The 22,030-nt window shown below is 36.7% G+C and overlaps 1 protein-coding gene across 3 annotated transcripts in view; it reads left to right on the top strand.

Moving 5' to 3' along the window:
* ADAM28 (ADAM metallopeptidase domain 28) overlaps positions 1-22,030 on the top strand; it is a 59,235-nt gene that overhangs the window by 22,300 nt on the left and 14,905 nt on the right. For 2 of the 3 annotated variants that reach the window (XM_090288980.1, XM_090288979.1), the window contains exons 6-14: positions 939-1,131; positions 3,772-3,843; positions 4,759-4,830; positions 8,382-8,551; positions 11,739-11,823; positions 13,067-13,197; positions 14,197-14,374; positions 15,699-15,788; positions 18,047-18,242. In XM_090288980.1, coding sequence (XP_090145106.1) covers positions 939-1,131; positions 3,772-3,843; positions 4,759-4,830; positions 8,382-8,551; positions 11,739-11,823; positions 13,067-13,197; positions 14,197-14,374; positions 15,699-15,788; positions 18,047-18,242 — 1,187 coding nt within the window. The remainder of the gene's footprint in view (positions 1-938; positions 1,132-3,771; positions 3,844-4,758; positions 4,831-8,381; positions 8,552-11,738; positions 11,824-13,066; positions 13,198-14,196; positions 14,375-15,698; positions 15,789-18,046; positions 18,243-22,030) is intronic. The other variant, XM_090288981.1, reaches the window with a different exon arrangement.

Raw genomic sequence — 22,030 nt, forward strand, 5'->3', positions numbered from 1 at the left:
TATTCTTTCTATACTGCCACATCCTCATCCAAACTACCATGATCTTTATGCAGATAATTGTAATAAACCACCTAATTTATCTCCTCACAGCCCTTCTTATATTCTCATTCTTTGTTTACTTAATCCAGTTAGTTGCCTTATTATATGTACTTTTCCTTTTTCTTCTTAGCAATTATTTGCTCTAATTCTATATATTGCATATTGGTCATATAATTATATATTTGTGGATCAAATGTAATTTTTTAATCAACATCTATCTTCTTTATTTGAATATAAGCTCTAAGAGAAGAGAAACCTTGACTCTTTTTACCATCTACTTCTAGTCTAAAGCTTAATAAATGATGGGTGCTTGTTAAATTTTGGTTGAATGAAACTTAGCTTGGGGCTTCAGCAGATAGAATTAAGATGGAATTGGCATTATTCATTGATTACATGCTTTACCTATTATCTTCTTCAATTTTTATAACCATCATATTGTAGGTATTATTATTCTCATTTTACAGATAGAAAAACTGAATCTATGTGAGGTTAAGTAACTTCCCATGGTACCACCACTAATAAGTGATAGGCCCAGAGTTTTAATTTTTATGTATAAGACTCCAAAATCTCTTTAATTTTCAGTACACCCTGAGAGCAGGCAAAGCAAAGGAATAGGAAGAATACTGGACCGAAAGTCAGGAAATTTCATTCTGGTGCCAGCTCTGACCTAGGTTAGCTATAAGATTGCAGTTGTCACTTGTCCCCAACAGGTTTCATTTCCTCACAGAGAAAATAAGTTTAGGTCATCTCTGTGGGGTTCTTCAGCTATAATGTTACACTGTGTTCTACTGCCATGAGCTTGGGGTGTTTTTGCAATGTTAACTTTTTGGAGCCTCTCAAATGTAGCACTCAAGTGCAGGAATAATCCTTCAAGAAACCTAGATTCTCGTGTGTTTCAGGGGCTACTTCAGTCAAGGAGATGAAAGGTACTTCATTGAACCTTTAAGTCCCATGAGTCGGGACGAGCAGGAACATGCACTCTTCAAGCATGATCCCAACGCAGAGAAGACTGATGCCGCCTGTGGGACAGATGATGTGTTATGGGCTCCTGTATCTCAGCAGCATGTGGCCCAGCCTGCCACCAGCCTGGCTGTATGCAAACCTTTATTTCTTGTTTGGAATGCTCTCATGTATCCTGTCCTGTCTGCCCTGGGTTCCAGTGTTAGCAACTGCAATTTACTGAAACTTTAGTCATTGTTGAAATAGGTAGTAGGTTAGGAAGACACTAAAACCTTGTCGTATGTTGATTTATTTAATGCATATTTATGAGTCAGTGTGCTAGGGCTAAAAATAAGTATAAGGCTTGCCCTCTAGAGCAGGCAATTTTCACAATACTAAAACATATACCACTGTAAAGTATTATTATTACTTTAAGATAAAATATCCTACTGTCTTCATGAATGAATTCACTCAACAAATCTTTCTTCTAGTACATCCATACATGCTGGGGATGAAGCAGCGAGCAAAATAAATATAGGATCTGCCCACAGGAATTTAGAATGTGCTTTCATATATGGAATTCAGCTTCCAGGCACAGAAGAGTCATCTCTTATAAATGTTTGCTGAACCCATAAACACTGAACAGAATTGGTCTGAATAAAACAAAATCGCTGTTGGGTTCAACTGGCTGGGTGTTTTAAATGCTACTAGCCAGAGGAACCACTCTTAGCTATGAGTGTTTATCTCCTGGTTTAGCTGGTATAGACCTGGTCTCTGCTTCAATTCTTTGTTAACCATATGCAAGTAACCATGCTTCCATGACATTATTTTGTTTGTTTGTTTGGTTGGTTGGTTTTTGGTTTTCCACCTTTTTTCACTAGTGCTGTGCCTTCTCAGTTCCCCTTCCTCTGGTTGACAACTAAATGTTAGAGGCTCCCCATAAAACTCAGTCCTGGGTCAGTCCCATTCTTTGCTTTATCCGCACATACTTTCTGGGTAATCTTATCCTGTGCTATGCCTCATTTAAGTAGGAGCTCTGCACCAATCTCCATCAAATATATACCTCCAGCCTTGGCCTCTCCTTTATAGGCCAGACTGTATTACTTCATGCATCCATTGGAATGTCTAATATCACAAACTTAATGTGGTCAAAAATAGAACTACCAGTTTCCAAACCCCAAACGAAACCTGCTTCTTCCTCATTCTCCCCTGTCTCAGTACCCCAATTCACCATGTGCTCAGGCCCAAATCTGGAAATCATCCTTGATTCCTGTTTTGTTCACCTCTCTTCGTATAGTATCCATCAGCCAATGCCTCTACATAGTCCCGATCTTTCACGTTGTTCCCTCTTCCCAACTCCCGCTCGGCATCAAACCCTCACAGTAACCATTGCTACAGCTTCCACCCAACTTTCCCCTCTCACTTCCACCTCAGTAGAATCCACTCCCCACATGATGGCTGGAGTGGTTCTTTTATCCTGAATCACATCATGTCACTTTTCTGTTTAAATCTCTCTAATGGCTTCTCATTGCATTAGCACAAAATCTTAAAAAACAAAACCTGCCCCTGAGTTACAGACCCCTGTATGACTAGTGCCTCACCTACCTCTCTAATCTCCCCCTGTATCATTTCCTCATCCACCAGGGACTGCCCTGTTATGTTCTGACAAACACCAATTCTTGCTGTACTTTACGCATGCCAATATCAATTCATCTTGGGGTCTTTTTTGCTCATTTTTTTTTTCTTTGCTGGAATTATCTTTCAATTCATCTTCCTTTGACCAGATTCTTGTTTTCATTAATATGGCAGCTTCAGAACAAGCTCTTTAGAGCATTTTTTTAACCATCTATTCATGCAATTTTACACCATACTGTTTAACCCTCCACATAGCACTAATGCCTGCCTGATATAGCCATGTTTATTTGTCTATTGTGAGCTCCTTAAGCACTTGGACATGTCTATTTCACTGCTGTATCTGCAGTGCCCATGAAATGTGAATAAATATATTGCTCCCGTGGAAGGTGAGAGATGGGTACATATCTCATTGGAGAATACCTGAAAGTCTATCTTCAGTAATCTGTTCCTGTTAATGAAAACTTGTTTACCTCTTAAAAGGCAAGCACTTGTAGAATGCAACATAATAAACTTTGATGATTTACTATTTAGTACAGATAATGTTTGCTACTTTTCAACATGACACCATGTTTTTTTGTTGTGATTGTTTTGCTTTATTTTATTTTGTGTTGTGGAGAGAAGGGAACAGAAAATAGGGAAGCTTGGAATGTGGGAAAGAGATCCAGTTCTTTCTAAGAAGAAAAGAACAGAGTAGGTGGTGACTTGGGGCATTGCACCATAGGTAAAGGAGGGAGCATTCACTGGAATAGGAATAAAAGGACACTAAAGAGCAGTAAGAACAGTAACAACAAACACTAGGAGGATACAGACATCAGTTTGTCTATTTCACAGCAGTATAGTGCAGAAAATTCACTGTTCAAAACATCTGAAGACTTTGGTTTTAATTCAAGCACTCCTATTTATTAGTTGTGTAAACACTTAAATTTTTTGGTAAAATAAAGGGTTCAGGCTAGAACATCACTGATATCTCTTCTAGCTCTGACATTCTGAGCCTTGTCTATAGATGATTCTAGCTGATTAATTAGAATTAAAATGGTAATCCTGTATTCCTTTATTCCCAGATAACAATCAATCTCCTATCAAATCACACATTTCTAATAAAAGTATGACTTGCAGAAAAAGATGTGTTAGTAATTTTTCTTTTTATATTTATTACAGAAATTAAATGGCCGGAAGGTTTGGGAACAAAAGAAATACATAGAATATTATTTGGTCGTGGATCATGGTGAGGTGATTATATCAGATAAATGTGTCTTTTATAATCCCCTTCTACCTATATTATTATATGAGATATTAACTATATGGGCTGGTTTTAAAAAAGCATGACTATGAGCTATTCTCTTTTACAAATTGTTCTGAATCTATAAAATTTGACTTATAATTAGTCTGGCATAATTTCTTCTTTTCAAGAATGAGCACAATATGATATGTATACACTGAATTTTATGCTGTCTTAAGAGCTCCAAACTTAGTTTCCAATTAAATGTCTTTGTCATTTTGGCTTCTCTTAACTCACTAAATCATTGGTAAATTAGATTATGCTCATAAGGGAGTGGTAAATATAAAAGACAAATGAATGGAATCTTCTGAAAAAAACACTTTTTGGTAGTTTTCATTATTTTTTTATAAGAATGCATTTTCATATATTGAGTGTTCTGAACCTGAGATTCATGTGTGTGATCTCAATAGAAAAACTCTGTACTATGATGATATGAGTAAGTTAATTAGTTCAGGCCCTAAAGTTTGACCTCTCTTATTATACTAAATTCATTTACAGTTCAATTTTTTTTTTTTTTTTTTTTTTTTTTTTTTTTTTTTTTTTTAGTGAATAAGCTATTCCTTTCACTGATTCTCTACACGTTGGAAAATCATGATATTTAACTGAAATACATTTATATCTCTTCTAGTTCTGACATTAACACTTTATGCTGAGCTAGTCTTTTAGGGGACAAAGCACCATCTCTACTCCTAAAGTGCTTTAATTTAGTTGGAGAAATAAGGAGGCACTTGTTTCTAACTTCTAACTTTTATAACTGATTGTGAATTATAACCACTGATAAGTAAAATAAACTGAAGATGCCCTTTTCACCTTCCCATTATGTTCATTTTTATCAATGCCCATGTTTTGTCTTGTTTGTCTTTTAGTTTAAAAAGTACAATCAAGATCTAGAGGAAATAAGGAAGAGGATGTTCGAGATGGCCAATTACGTCAACATGGTATGATATATTTTAAGTGTAGTTTTAATTTGCTAGGCAGTATCATTGGATGTTGCTATGAATACTCAGGGACAGAAAGTCAATACTCTTAAGACAAATACTGCTGACTAGCTCTTGAAAGGTGACCACAGCTTTTGTTAATTAATTAAATATTAATATTACCTGACAGATGTTTCTCACCTACGTGTCACACTATTCACATGTCATGAAGGTACAAAAGGTGTTTGAATGGTTTATGTTTTTCCAAAGCCCAATAAGGAAATGCTGACAAGCAATATCAATGGAAAGCCAATCTAAGGAAAAAATAGAAGAACAAACAAAAGAAGGCCAGCTGTGGCACAGTAGCAGCTTTCGGTGCGTTATCACTTAGTAATCAAGCAATGCTAAAATAGTACCGAGCCTAATTTATCGCTAAGAAATTAGATTCTGAGAAGCAAAGTAACTTCTCTAAACTCACAAGGTTAGAAAAGGGGAGAGATAAAATTTGAACTCAGATTTCAAGCCCATTTTGATTACACAGTTGCTGATTCTGTTCTTTAAACATTATTTTATCATCTAATTTTCAAAATCTTTTAAAAAATGATTTCTATATTTTCTTCTATTTAAATCTTAATATTCAGTTTCCTGTTAGTTGAACATATAGTTAGCCTGCTTAACTAAAATGGGTAGGTCACTTTGTGGTGTCCTGCAAATCATCTAAGGCAGCAGTTCCCAACTTTTTTGGCACCAGGGACTGGTTTCATGGAAGATCATTTTTCCACAGACCGTGGTGGGAGAGATGGCTTTATATCCTGCCGCCAGACGCAGCTTATTGTCACTTGCCAGTCATTGATAGGGTTTTGATGTGAGTCTGCAGCCATTGATTTATTGTGGTCTCTGTGCAGCCAAACCTCCCTGTTAATGATAATCTGTGTTTGCAGCCGCTCCTCAGTGCTAGCAGCACCGCCTCAGCTCCACCTCAGATCATCAGGCATTAGATTCTCATAAGGAGCGTGCAACCTAGATCCTTGCATGTGCAGTTCACAGTAGCGTTGGTGCTCCTATGAGAATCTAATGCCACCGCTGATCTGACAGGAGGGGGAGCTCAACTGGTGATGTGAACTATGGGGAGCAGCTATAATACAGTTGCAGCTGCGCTTGCCTGCCACTCACCTCCTGCTGTGTGGCCTGGTTTCTAACGGGCCATGGACTGGGGATTGGGGACCCCTGATGCAAGGACGGAAAGAAAACGAAGGTGGATTCAATGACCAGGGTCATATCTCAGCTTCTTACACAAAGGTTATGGTGACTCCACTTAAGGAAATTCAAGAACTGGCCATATTTATTGAGCATCTACTTTGTGCAATCCAGACTACATGGCCTCAAAGCTTAAGGTGTTTTCTATCTGGACCTTTACAGAAAAAGTTTTTCTACCCTCCTCCAAGCTCACCAAGGGAGTGGTTGTAGCTCAGTAGAAAAGAGATACCAAGACAGACCCTCGAAGTACCTCTCAGAGGAGAGATCAGGGTGATGGAAAAACTGACAGATGCCAAGAAGGAGGATTCAGGGAGGTAGAAGGAAAACCAGGACACAGTTGTTCTGGAAGCTACTTGAAATAAAAGCCGATCAAAGGAAAAATAATCAAAGATTTTAGATGCTCTGAGCACCTAAAGTAGAAGTCATTGGTCACCCAGTGCGTTTTTGTGGAGTATAAAAGTGAAAGCATGATTAGCGTGAGTTCAGAGGGAATGAGAGAAGTGAAATTAGAGACAGCAAATATGGAAAATCCTTTCCAGAAGTTTTACTATAAAGTGGAGCAGAAAATAGAACGTAAGTTAGAGGGGGGGGGGGTGGGGGGGGTTATAAACAGAAATTCTCTTTCCACCCCCCCCCAACCCTCCCTGCAAGTTGTCATCCCTTTTTTTGCTGCCAGTGGAAACAATTCCTTAGAAGGCTAAGCATTGACAATACCAAGAAGATGGAAGAATTCCTGGAATAATCTCTTTGATCTGGGGAAAGATAGAAGATCTAGTTCATGAATAAAGTTGCCCTTAAGCTCATAGACCGTTTGTACAAATTTGTATCCTAAGAAGGGGAAGGCAGGGGAGGCAGGGTGATGGGCTATAGGAGCTTGGGAAAGTTCTCTGTGGATGGCTTCTATGTGCTCAGTGAATTTGGAATTATGTGAAAATTTAAAAGAAAGTGTCAGAATTTCTAAGAAAGAGGAGTGGGTATGAAAAAAATGTGCAGAGACTGAGTGAATTTTGGAAATGCCCAGGTTTTCTGGAGAGTGGAAAGACTACTTGAGGTTAGTGGTCATGGCTTCCAAGTGAAATCCATCAGCATAACGAGCTTCCTCCATCTGTGTCCTGGACAATGGTCAGGGACAGACAGTGGGGAGACAGAGTACAGTTACCTTAACCAGGTTAGAACTTTACCAGGTGAGCAAAATAAAATGATAAAGGAATAAGGAAGTTGAAGGAATAATAAAGGGGAGGATTTTAATCTTGTTAGATTTTTACTTCTCTTTTGGTGATAATTGTATTCCTCAATGTTTTTATTATTTTCCAAACTAATTTTAAAATTAATAATTTATTTGGTTTCTCATCAGAATTTTGCCTCATGAGAAAGTCTGTCATTGTGAAATTATTTTCAGCTTTATTGAGATATAATTGGCATATAACTTTGTGTAAGTTTAAAGTGTTCAAAGTGTTGCTTTGATGCACTTATATGTTGCAAAAATGATTACCATCATAGGTTAGCTAACACCTCTATCACATCAAATAATTTCCATTTATTTCTTGTTGGGGAGAAGATTTAAGATCTACTCTCTTAGCGATTTTCAAGTATATTATATAATATAGTAGTATTAATTGTGATCACCATGCTGTGCATTTGATTCCTCAGAACTTATTTATCGTAAAACTAGAAGTTTGCACCCTTTGACCAGCACTATAGTTTATAGTTTTATAAACCATAGTATCTATTTAAGTTTTTATTTTTAGAGTTAGCATATTGTCTCATAACTTAACTTATTTCCAAAGTTTATTCTACGTTCATTAGAGAGCGTTTGGTTTAGTCCAGATACAAGAATCAGAGGGCCACTTACTTCATTGTGGTTTCCAGATATAGGGCTTTTCCACATAGTATGTTTCTTTTCTAATGTCCAAACCAACACCAAGACAACCTTGCTCAGTTCTGAAATATTATGACTCGCAGAACTTTACAAAACATTTGAGTAAATACATTTAAAATGAATAGTAATGAACTACTAATATAAAATTACATTTCTTGAGGTTGCAAGCAGGAAAAGTTTGTCTTGAAAGGAATTTTCCTCCCCCAAAAAGAAGTTTATAAACCTGAAATATCTAAGGGTCCTTGTTTTGCCAACAAATAGGGATACTAACACCTGCAAGAAAGAGATGGTAACATCTATTTCACAAGTATGTTTGGAAAGAAAGAATTTACCATGGTGTTATAAATAAGTTTGAAAATCTAAAGTACACTGAGGATGTTTAACAATAATATCACCATTATAAGTTGATGCTTTGCTATTTATTCTCTTTGGACAGGTTTATAAAAAGCTCAACACTCATGTGGCCTTAGTGGGGTTGGAAATCTGGAATGATGAGGACAAGATAGAGATAACCCCAAATGCAAACTTCACCTTGAATAACTTTTCTAAATGGAGGGGGAGTGTCCTCCAAAAGAGAAAGCATCATGATATTGCTCAGTTAATCACGTATGTACAGAGTTCCCCCTTTGTATGTAATGACATATGTATAGCGTTTCCCCTTTGTACACAATGTTAGGTGGTTTTTAGCTTAAAGCTTTTCAAAGTCTGGGCAAAGCAAGTGATGTCCAGGTAAGAGAAAGTGGTTTACAAACAAAAGGTTAAAAGTTTAAAAAGTATTTATTTGAACCTTATGTTGAATATGCTCCTTTTTTAAAAAAAAAAGAGAAGTTACTGATTTAGCAATGATTCATAAGTTTGTCTGTTTTGCTTGGATACACAGAAAGGAAAGACAGTTTAGAGAATGGAAAGAGAGATTTAGATATAATGTTTAAAAATAACTGATTAGCTTTAAGCACTAGCCAGGACTAACTTCTAGGATAAGAGAGAAATTGAATATTATATTCTAATTGCACACTTTTGCCATCCTGCTGAAATAACTAATTAAAGAAAAAAAAACAGGAGAAATAAATCTAATAGTTGTAAATCATACAAGAGCATATGCCTCAAAAGAAATCAAGAAAATTTTGCTGGGTAGCTGACAGCTGTATCAGACAGAAGGAGGCAGCAAGAAATGACTTGAAATTCTGAGTTTTACTTCCTAAGGAAATGGTGGGTGTCATGGAAAATAGTGGACTAGATTTTGTCAGAATTAATATCCTTTGCTGGTTACCTATTATAGCATCAGCTCACATCCTCCTGATTTACACTAAGTCTTCTTCACTAATATGGCTGGTAACTTGCCTGTACGGCTGCAGTAAAAAGCTGGTGGGTCATCTCTTCACATACACAGCTTTTCATGGGACTAACTTGCACTGCCTTCAACATGACAGTCTCAGGATTTAGGACACCTTAGAAGGTGACTAGCTTTCTGCAGAAGAAGCATTCAAAGAGGCCCAAGAGAAAGCTTCAAGGCTTTCCTATGAAATAATTTCAGAAATCACAATGTCACTGCTTTTTTGTCCTGTTGGTCAAGAGCAAATCACAGACCTATCCAGATTCATAGGCACCACACAGGATGTAAGTACTGCCAAGTTGGCTCATTCAGGGTTATCTTTGCAGAAGAGCTACCACAGTTTCTTCTGGAAAGGTGAGTTCCAGACTCAAGGACCCACCAAAGGAAAGAGATCATTTTTGGAAAGTTCATGATTTTTCAAGATCTCACACTAGTAAATAGTAAGGGAATACAACTCTTATATGGACCGGCTCCAGGGCCATGCTCAAATTGTAGTGTGTTCCTGTATCTGAAGGAGTCAGGTAGAGAGGTACAAATTATAGACAAGATGTCAGATGTATAGATAGAAAGTGGAAATCCAGTTTCAAGAGTAAATTTCTTGAATAGACCAAAGTAAACAAAAAAACACTAAAAATATGTGATGGAAAGAAATAATTGTCCATTCATTTGTAAGTTGAAAGTTTTCCCATTTGCCTGACTAACTGACAAAGATACCTATACTTAGGTATAACAAGGTAGAAACCTTAGAGCCCAAACATTCTATTCACTAAAAAGAGGAACCAAACTAGATAACTCCATAATGGGAAAATATTTTATTTTTGATAAATGAGTTAGTAGTGAGAATTGAACCCAAACAAATGTAGAGTTAAGTAGAATATTACGATATAATTTTCAAAGAATATTAAAATGTTATAAATCTTTGAAATATCATTATGATATAACATATCATTTCAAAATAACAAAATATCTGAAAACTCCACAGTGAATATAAAGTGGGAGGAAGTTCTCTAATTTCCTCATTTTGCATGGCAAAATTAATAGTCTCCATTCTTGATGTGGACAAGTAGGAAAATATAGGTTCAATTTTTATGTAAATGCATCTACTAAGTGAATTTTTAGAATTATATATCTTTTGCAAATTTCTAGAGACAAATCAGGGCCAGAATCTTGAACAGATAGCAGGAAAATAATAACAAAAAGGAAGAAGGAATTGTTACAAATCAAAAGAAAAAAAAAGATACAAAACCAAAAAAAGATTAGAATTACTAAAAACCAAATATATAATTTCTGTAAATAAATGCAAGTGGTTCAAATCCCTCTTTAATGGGACAAATATTTCAATAACATAAAGGGTTCATTAAATTCTTTCAGAATGGGCCCAACTCCAAATACTACTATACCTAAAACAATGCTAAAAGAAAATAAAAGTAAATAGCATATATGACAATACTAATATCAAAATAAGATGTAGCCTGTCCTGAAAAAGTCCAACCATTGTTAATATAATGAGGACAGTTTGTGCAACATCGATGTAACCTGGCAGCCAAGGAGAGAGGACTGGAATGCACATGCACGAATAATGACGACTTCACTGTACTAGTCAGTGGGGGTGGTAGGGGCCATTGAGTGAGCATGTGTACTGTGTGGCCGTCACATTTAAAATAACTGAGTGAGTAGAGCAACAAATCTGCATCAGATTTTGCATTAAGCTTAAACGTTCCTCCGCGGAAACTATTTGGATGATTCAGAAGGCTGCAGCTATGGGCAACTGGTGATTGGCAGCTTTATCACCACAACATGCCTACTCATGCATCTTGTGCAGTTTTTTTGGCGAAACATCAAATCGCCTAGGTGATTCAGCCCCACAACAGCCCAGATTTGGTGTCCTGTGACTTCTGAATTTTCCCCAAACTAAAATCACCTTTGAAAAAGAAACAGATTTCAGACCATCAATAAGATTCAGGAAAATACAATGGAGCAGCTGATGGTGATTGGGAGAACTGTGTGAGGTCCCAATGTGCCTACTTTGAAGGGGACTGAGGCATCATTGTCCTATGTACAATGTTTCTTGTATCTTGTGTCTTCTTCAATGAATGTCTCTACTTTTCATATTACAAAGATAAATACTTTCTGGACAGACCTTGTATATAAAGAAAAACATTTATTAGGACAAAAAAACCCTTTGATTTTCTGACAAGAGATGAAATTGACAATGAAAATATAATAACTATGAATGATAGATATAAAATATTAAAAGTGATTACATTCAGGTGCTTGGATTTAGGTGATATGGCAACCATTGTATAAGAAAAAATGCCTCATCAAGTTAAAATAGCTGAAGGAAATAGTCACTAGTATTCACAATGTGAGTGTCTTTGCTAATCATTTAGAATTGTGGATGAACTGTCAACAAAATAAAGCTTAGAATCATACGTTGTCATATCAATTTCTTTCTTGCAGGGCAACAGATCTTTCTGGAATGACTGTAGGCCTTGCTTTCATGTCTACAATGTGCTCTCCTTATCATTCTGTTGGCATTGTGCAGGTTTGTTGGACAAAAAGCAATTGGTTTTATGTTTAAGCCTGTCAAAAGCTCTATTTTCTGAATCTATTGAGAAGCTAGTATAGGTTTTCTACTTTACTTAGTTGATAAGGTGGATTAACATTGATTGAATTTCAAATGTTGCATCAATCTTGCACATCCAGTAAGAAGTCCAGCATGATCATAAAGCAGTATCTTGTTCATGGAGGTCATTCCAGGCAGGGGAAACATTGAAGTTATGACAATAACTATTTAAATGAGGATACACTAAATTTGAAAGAATATCAAGGCAATCTGGGAAGTCCCTAAACACATTTCTACTTTTCTTAATTTTTTTGGTTTGTTTTGTCTCCATTTGGGGAGTTCTATCTTACTAGATGGCAAGGTTTACCAAATATATTTCAACCAGATCAAAGAGTATTATGAATGGTAGATATGAACTTTTCATCTTACATGGCACAGGTGCTCCTTGTTGGCCCATCCTGTGTTGTGCCTTATGAATCTCTTTACGAGGTTCTATGAAATGAAGTAGATAAGGGAATCAGGTTTCTGTGGATGGGTGTTATTAGCAAATTTGCCTCCCTACTGGGAAACCACAACCAGAAAGGATTTTCTGCTGTTGTTGTACTGCTCCTGGGTAACTGGAAGCCCCCAGTCCAACACTGCTAATCAGACACAATCTGGTAATGAACTTGGCCACTGGCAGGACTTCTGCAATGGGGCAAGTCTGGAATTGACTGTAAGTCTAGTCTTGACAGTAATAGAGTTGAAAAAAATATCAATGTACTAAAGTTCTAGGTTAATGAACACTTTTAAAACTCCATTAGCTAAATATATCAAACCCTCCAATTGAACTAGAAGATATTAAAAAGAGAGCTGGAGAAAGAAGTAAATTATTTTGTAAATGTTCCTGATTTCTTATCATCGTTGAAGAAGTTTTGCCACTAACCCTCATGGTAGAAAATCACAAAAATTTTTCTTATTAAAGTATCTTCCATTCACAAGAACAATGAGCAGGTATTGTGCTCTGTGATAGCCATTCAGAACTGAAATTTTGTGGGCCTATGCATAGAGGCAAAGGCAGGGAGGAGCGGGGAGAGAGAGGACAGATGGTGGGTATGGTGTGTAGGCTCAAGTTAAAGTCAGTCTCTGTACTCCACTTGGCTACAGTAAAAATATTTAATTATACCCTGAGTGATAATTCAGTGTGTGAATCTGAAGATCTGTTTTCTGTTTTCACCCATAGGACCACAGCGACAATGTGCTTAGAGTTGCAGGGACGATGGCCCATGAAATGGGCCATAACTTTGGAATGTTCCATGACTCCTATGTTTGTGTGTGCCCTTCTACAATATGTATGATGGAAAAAGCACTAAGGTAAGGTTTCCTGGGAAAATGCTATTTTCCCCTGGTTTTCATTCTCTCTGGGCTGTGCTACTCTGTTACGCCATCTTCCACAACATGGTCAAGCTTTTAAATGATTAAATAGCATAAGCATGAATGTGTATCTATATATAGTGAACTACCCTATACCTCATCCTATATTAACAACTTTTTCATTAGCAAAGGCATAGTTTAAACATATTTCTTCTTTGCTGTTGGGGTGATTTGTCTTTTTATCTTCATCTATAGAAAATCATTAGCATGGATCGAATTTTCAGTAAGTTCACATTAGGAGGTGATAGGGAAAAAGATCCAGGAGAAAAACCCAAGGAGAAAGTTCTCACAGGAGGACGAAGAGAGAATCTGGAAAGAGATGACCTATTTCTGCCTTGTCTTAGGCAAACTTGCCAGAGAATTTTATCTTTGAAAATTCCACAATTCCTTTTACACATCCATTTCCTCTTTTCTGTTTCCTTCTCAGCTTGCTGAACCTAGGCTTAGTCTCCATTCCATGAAATGGCACATGGCTATATGCCAGCTACATTTTCTGATATTATCTCTTCTAGATATTAGTACAGTTTTAAACTTCAGTTTTATTTGTGGAATGAAAAAATTCTCTCAATAAGAATTCCTCTGAAGGAAAATAAATTCCTAGACATGTAAATAAGTATAATTATACTTCCTCTGGGACTTTACAGCCAAAATAAGCTAAGGCTGAATAAGATTACCTAGTTAAGTCAGAAGCTTCTTTTTTTTCCCCAAGCAGCAGCCTGGCTGCTATACTTTGAGATATGACCATGTTTGCTCATTTAGCTGGAAGTGTTTGTGTCCATCCAGGTGGTCTAATGCAGCTGCATAGATGAGTTTATGATTTAGTAGTTGATCAGTGGATTGGAGCTGATCTTTTGGAGCAGGTTTTGGGTGTATCATCCCCAATATCCCCATCCATACTCAGCATGGCTGCATTCTCTTTTTCCCTCCTTATCTTCACAGCTTCTATATACCCATGGAGTTCAGTTCCTGCAGCCGTGTCAGCTACAACAAGTTTTTTGAAGATGAAATATCAAACTGCCTCTTTAATGCTCCATTGCCTGCAGATATCATATCCACCCCGATCTGTGGGAACCAGTTGGTAGAAATGGGAGAGGACTGTGACTGTGGCACTTCTGAGGTATGACAAGTCCTTTATAAAAATGAGTCTAGTTTGTTTTTCAATTGCATAGAAGATAAACTATAAAACTATAGTTTTTGTACACTTAAAATCGATATCATTTTATTAATCAGTGTCACCCCAATAAATAGGATTAAAAATAAAACACTTTTGAGCCATATTTTAAAAAGCCATATAGTGTGGTTCCCTGTAAAATTGCATGTTTTTTGTGATTTATATATATATTTGTTTGTAAATCCTTGTCAGGGGAGCCTTTCTAACGACAAACACTGCATTGCTTAACAGACCGTCTTGGGGTTCCGTCCCCATATCTAGTTTTTTAAGTACCACTCACTCACCTGGGCTTTGTGCCCTCATCCCTCCCTTTCTGCCAGAATTACTCCACATTTCTTGTGTGCCTAGGACTTCTTGACAGTTACTTTAGACACAGCACCATGACAGTGCTCTCAGAGTGGATATAGCTTGCCCCAGGTCACCACGCTGGTAAATGAAGGAGCCAAGATGTAGCTGTACTGGTTCAGCAGTCCCAGAATCACCTGGAACAGTTTGACCCCTTGTTACTCAGGACCTGTTACCATTAGAAACACCTGGTCTGAGCCCACCTTGTACACAGGGCAGCCGGGATTGTGCCATGTCAAGCCCTCAGGGGTTCAGCTTCTCAGGAACTTCAAAACGGGATGACAGATTTATTCATCCAATGTAAAAGGAATCTTTTTCAGATGGTGTTTATATTTGCAATAAGGGCAAGAATATTAACCCTAAATGTTGTAATTCTGAATATATTGTTCCTCTTGGGGAATCTAAACAGCTACAACCAGTAGGGGACCTGATCTTTCAAAACAAAATGGTAAGGGGAACAAAACATTGCTTTATGCAGAGTTGAAGTCAATGTCATAATTGAAAAGAAAAACTATATTTTTGATTTTCAGTTACATGTTCTGGAGAGTAAATTTACTGCTGAATAGGTATATAACTGATCATTTGAACTAATGATGTTTTTCAGATAAATTTTATTTTTTTAAGCCTGTCATTGTCTTTTTGTTTGCCCTCATATTTTTTGTATTGTTATGGAAAACTAGGTAAACTAAGAAAGATACTCAAATTTTAAATAATGTAAGTAGAATTCAGAAAAATAACACACCTTTGGTTGCTCTAAAATCTCAGTTTTTCTAACATTAATCTTTGCTGGTTTTTTTTTCCCTGAAAATTATTTTTAGACTATACCAAAGTGAGGTCTATGTGATGAATAAATTATATTATGAATTGTGCTAAAATGAGACCAAAAAGTAATTCAGCATTTGCAATGGTTTCTGGCATTTCTTAGGAATGTACCAATGCTTGCTGTGACGCGAAAACGTGTAAAATCAAGGCAGGTTTCCGATGTGCATCGGGAGAGTGTTGCAAACAGTGCCTGGTAAGAGTCTTTGATTCTGTCTTCACAATTATGACTACCTTCACTTTTCCGATGTTAAAATCTCAGGGCTGGCGTTCAGTGAAATAGACAAAGCAACATTTTTCTCTCTCTAAAACAATGCTACCTACCATTTATTGAGCCCTCACTGAGTGCTTGACAGGCATGAGCTGCTTTATCCTCCAACACCCTTTTAAAGTAAATATTATGTCATTTTGCTTTTTCAGGGGAGAGGGAGAGGCTCATAACAGAAAATATGCAAAATAATAAAATCACTAAATGGCAAACTCCACATTTACCATTTCCAAGGCCAATACTGCTCATTCTTACCTCCTGTCCTGCTTCTTGAGATGCTACATGGCCTTCTTACAGCAAATCTCATCATTAGTTATAAATCCCTTTAATAATGAGTTTGGTGGAAAACATTTATTTTGAATAATGTTGGGGTTCCCCTGTCCTTGACCTTTGAAGTCACTTCAGAGTGAAGTTCACAGAAAAAAGGCATAAAATGAAGATGTCCTGCCATTTTCTTTATGAAACTTTTTGACTTTTCCTTCAAGTAAAAATTCAGCATTTACATTCCATTTTTTATAATAATTATTTATTTATGTGTATGTCTCCTTTGTTAGGATGGCTCCTATGGACAGGGGACTGAAATCCTCATCTAGCACAGATTTTAATGCATTTTAAATGCTCAATGACTATTTGTGGAAGGAATGTGTAGATTGTAAACCAGGTTATAGGTAGTGTTTGGGATAGATATTTTTTTTTGTTTTAATGTCAGAAGTGGAGAAAGAATAAAGAAGGCCAAAAGAAAGAAAATTTGATAACTTAAGTAGTATTCAACAAGTGTTTATTATATTCTCTTTGTTAGCTATTATGGAAGATGTAAACAAAAAAAAAAAAAAAAAAAAAAACCCAGTCTTTGACCTCAAAGGACTTGCTATTTGCTTAGGGAATGGTATAACAACCAGAAAAAATGAAAACAAAATGTTTAATTGAATGCCCAGGTAGCTCTTATAATGGTATATAATCTTCATGTAAATCTTTTCACTTATATTTTCACAAAGAACTTGTAAGTTACATATTAGATGGGAACATGAGTTTTCAGGGAGATTAAATCCATTTTCTAAGGTTACGCACTTAGGCACTGGCAGAGCCAAGATTCAAAGCTGCATCTTCCAAAGCTGCATTCAGGCCAGTTTGGGCCACTTTCTGTGCCACACACAGAAAAGAGGAGCCACTGCATGCTGTGTGCATGGAAGAAGTCAGGGGATCCTGCATGGAAATTGAGGCCTTCAAGCGAGTCTGGAAAGTAATGAGTAGATTTTAGGGAATTAGACTGAAAGAAAAATTTCCCAAATAAGGAGGCTGAGTGAAAGAAGAGAGACAGAACCAAAGGTATATGCATAATGTGTAAAGCTTGTCTGGCTGGAGCAGCAGGGGTTGAACATGGAAGGTCTCATGTGCTCCCATTAAAATCTGGATTTTATTTTATCACCAGCATAACGATATCAGAAGTGTTTGGATGATGTGAGAGTCTGCCTGCTCACTTTGGCAAGGGAAAGGAATGCTTTCGGAGTCCACACAGGTCTCTTCAGATTTGAATGAAAGAATTGTTTTACTTAAGTTTCACCAAGGAAATAAGAGCAAGATTTGCAGTAGTAGATTGTAATGGAATTAATACACCAAATGAATATTTGGGTATTTCTCCTTCATTATAAGTTATCCCTAAGAAGAAGTGAGTTGAAAAGAAATATCTGAGCACACAATAAAAGGAATTAAGAATTAGGGAACAAAATGTGCAGGAAAACTTTCAGAGCGTGCTGACCTGGTGCTTGAGCTTTTATCTTCCTTCATTTGGACAATCCACTTCACCAACAAATCTCTGGAATTACAGATTGAAATTCCTTTGAAAGTCTTGACAAAGATGCATTCCACAAAAGGATAAATAACATCCTTCTTTGCATCTGGATGTTGCTTGGTTTTTAGCTGCATTTTTCTCTTTGATATTTCTATAGTGTTTCCACTCCAAATCCAGAAGTATTGATTGATTAAAGAGTTAGGCCATTGGCCAAAGTGAATAGATATGACATAATAAGGGATGGCTTTGGCTTCTACAGTGTAAATGTAAACTGGGATAGAATAATGCCCCTAACTGCCTTGGCAATAAAAGGCCAGAGGGAAAATAATACTTACATAATTGGAGATATTTGCTAAGTCAGGTGAATAAAAGCCTTCTATCCATTTTCTCCCTGCAGATTAAAAAGGCTGGTACAGTGTGCAGACCAGCAAAAGACGAGTGTGACCTGCCGGAAATGTGTGATGGTCAATCTGCCATCTGCCCTCGTGACCGATTCCGAGTCAATGGCTTCCCTTGCCAGAATGGGAGGGGCTACTGCTCGATGGGGCTGTGCCCCACGCTGCAGGAACAGTGCTCTGAGCTCTGGGGATCAGGTAGGAGGACACGCCCCAGTACTGTTGGGTTCCTGACTCTTTCCATGCACATGCAAAACACAAAACAAAACAAAAACAACACCTATTCCTAGTGACAGTGTTGAATCATGGCCAAAGTAGCATTCTGTCCCATTCTTCTTTCTTAGAAACTGTGCTACTACCTGTTAGGGATTAAGGTCAATTTGGGATTCCTAGATTTAGGAAATAAAAATAAGAATGGCCCAGTGAAATTTTCATTGAAGATTAACCTTTTTCTTTTAGTATCTGTATGTCTCATGCAATATTTGAGGCAGACTCATAATAAAACATATTTTTTTGTGTATCTGAGATTCAAATTTAACTGGATTCACTATTTTACCAGGTAACCCTAACCAAGAGCCTTTTCAGATAAGTAAACCCTTGGAAGTCTGTGTGTGCACGTGTATGTAGGTGTGTGTTGTGTCCACGTGTGCAGTTGTGTGGTATATGAGTATGTATAGGTGTGTGCATGTGTGTGGGTGTGTGGTGTGTGTGCATGAGTGGAGAGGTGCTTAGAGAAGGACAGAGAGTAAGGAATGGGGGAGGAAAGAACAGGGCATTGCTGGGAGTGCACAGGAGCAATGAAGACAAGTGAGTGCTCTTCAATGTTCATTTTGTCATTAATACTGGAATTTTAGAGGCCTTATCCTCTAATTATACCATGAAAAGGAAATTAAAAGTAGAAGCATAACTCAAAAAGCTTCAAAAACTTTAAACCAGGATTTTAATTGTTCTTACTAACTTGATAAGAAAGGTAATTATTAAAATATTAACTCTTTGGACATCCTGGATATGAAGTATATTGTATATATGTTCAATTTTCACAGCTTTTCCTGCTACACTTCCAGATTTATGCTTAAATAGCTGAAGCAATTTTTTTTCAAACAGGGAGAATACATAGTCCTAAAAGTGTTTCAAGAGGGTTATCATATGCCAGAAACATTTATAATTCCTAAAGATATACAAAAGACAAAATTAAGGAAAACAACAGTAATTATTAATTCACACTACACTCAAAATAAAAAGGAACCTGAGAAATAAATGGACAAACACCTAGAAAACTTCCTCAATAAAACTCTGTGTGTTGGGCAAGAGTGGACTGAGACACAGTCTGAGGAACAAAGCTTATACCACTAGTACATCAAGTGCAATATAAAGTAAAAAAAATGAGTGAAAACAAGTTAATCTTCTATACTGGTGAAATTGGCAAAGCTGGTTACAATTAATGCCTAATGTTGGTGAGGATGTGACAAAATGTCTATAACTTCATGCACTGATAAGAGTATGAATTAGCACAATCTTTTCAGAGAAATTTTTGAAATATGCATACGGGGTGGCCAAAAGTAGGTTTACAGTTGTTTGTATAGAAAATAATACAATAATTAATAAATAATAATACAAGAATTAAACTCTGCCTTGGCCAGGTGCTCAGTTGGTTGGAGCATCGTCTTTTACACCAAGAGGTTGAGGATTCCACTCCCAGTCATGGGACATACTTAGGTTGCGGGTTTGAATCCTGGTCTGGGAGTCAACCAGTAAATGTTTCTCTCTCACACTGATATCTGTCTCTCTGCTTGTTTGTCTCTCTGTCTGTCTGTCTGTCTCTCCCTTTCCCTCTCTTTAAAATCAATAAAAAACAAATCCTTGGGTGAGGATTAAAAAAAAAAAGCCTGTATTTTGTGTACCCACCACTGTAAACCTACTTTTGCCAACAACTGTATACAGTATGAAAAAAGCAACCCTTTCCCTAAAAGCTGTACCCAGGAATATTTATGTACAAGTATTTCGCCCATCATTTAAAAAAATAATAGTGGATAATTGGAAAACATCTCAAAGTCCAAGAATAAGAATTAGTCAAATAAATTATAGTGTATCTATCCAATGATTTTTTTTTTTACAGTTATATTATAGAACACTTAATGCCTGGGGAAAGAACAAGTATATTGTTGTTTGGGAAAAAAGTAATTTATGAAGCAATGTGACATCAAGTATATGGATGATACTCTCTGCAATATTAGCCATAGCTACTCTGAAGTTTGGGATTAAGAATAATAATTATTATTATTAATGCCAAATTATTCCATTTTTATTGTAGATATTTTATATAATAAGGAATTAATAAATGTTACCAAGATACAAATTATCAAGGAAATATGATAATAAACTAATTTCATCATCTTTAACATTGAGACATAAATTCATTTAAAATGGCTTGTATTTACAAATTATTATAAGTTCAATGGTTTTTCTTAAAACCAGTGCAATATCATCATAAATTTTAATTATTTTAACCTCTTTTGTTTTTTGAAAGCCTACATTCAACTTTTCCCCATATTCTTTATTGATATTTAAGAGGGGCATCTCACATGGAATAAGAACATAAGTATTAGACTCAGAACTGGGTGGGAAGTCTGGTTTTTCATCTCTCTCTGTGATTTCATCAATATGATTCTCCATTTCCTTATTGCTACAATGAAAATAATAATAATAATGGCTAATATTTTTCAACCACTTACTACTGACTGTCCACTCTTCTCTTGGTTCATGTATATTAACTAATTTAATTCTCACAACAATGCTATGAGTTTGGTACTGTTACACATTCTCATTTTACAGTCAAGCAAACCATGAGGTTAAGGCACTTGCCCCAGGTCACACAGATGCTCAGTCTTACTTAACACCTGAGCTGTTACCCACCATGTTCTGTTGCTTATGTGATGGGGATCTGAGGAAGATTACATGAGAAATTAAATACGATGCTTGTTGCTGTTCCTGCTAAAACAGGAGTGCAACGTGCATAGTATGTAGTTGTCTCAGGAGTAGCACACAGCAGGAGAGTATGTCACCATTTGCCTGCTGGCCATTAACATAGAGACTGCACCCTCCTAAGTCTTCATAGTTACATAGATTTCTTTAAACTTTCAGCAGATCATCAGATGTTTTCAAATACTAAGATAGCCATTATTCAGAAATAGATTTAAAAGATTGTTTTTAACTCCAGTCAGCTCTCTTGGTATCAAATTGTTGCAGGCTCCAGTTCTGAGAAGGACCAATGGGATTACATCATGTGCTGCATAATGACATTTCAGTCAGTGATGAACCACATAGCCTACGGTGGCTCCGTAAGATTATAATGCAGCTGAACATTGTCTATTACATGTTGATGTCATAACCTTCATAATGTCATAGCACAACATATTACTCACGTGTGTGTGGTGATGCTGGCATAAACAAACCTACCACCCTGCCAGCTGTATAAAAGCATAGCACATACAATTATGTACAAGGCATATTATTTGATAATGATAATAAACAATTACATTATTGACTTATGTATTTACTGTAGTGTCCATTTCATCATTATTTTAGTGTTCTCTTTCTGCTTATAAAAGAAGTCTGCTGTACAACAGTCAGTTGTGTCTTAGACATCTCGTGTCTACTGTGTCTGTGAAATGTATCATCTTCTCTTGCCATTGATTTAATCTCATGTTTTTTCATCATGGCCCCTAAATGTACAAAATCCCCCATTAATGTAGCCAGTAAGAGGCCATGTCAAGTGGTTGACCAGGAGATAAAAGTGAAAAAGGACTCTGAAGGTGGAAAATCAGCGGTGGTTATTGCTCACCAGCCAGGCATGTCCCATTCTACCACAGCTACGATCTCAAAGAACAGGGACAAAGTAATGGAAGCTGTTAAAGGGTCTGCTTCACTGAAGGCAGTGAGACTAACAAAAACTTAAGAGCAAGGTGATTTCATATTATGTGGGACAT

This window comes from Furipterus horrens, unplaced genomic scaffold, assembly GCF_987537825.1.
Source record: "Furipterus horrens unplaced genomic scaffold, mFurHor1.1.pri manual_scaffold_10, whole genome shotgun sequence".
Lineage (NCBI taxonomy): Eukaryota > Metazoa > Chordata > Mammalia > Chiroptera > Furipteridae > Furipterus > Furipterus horrens.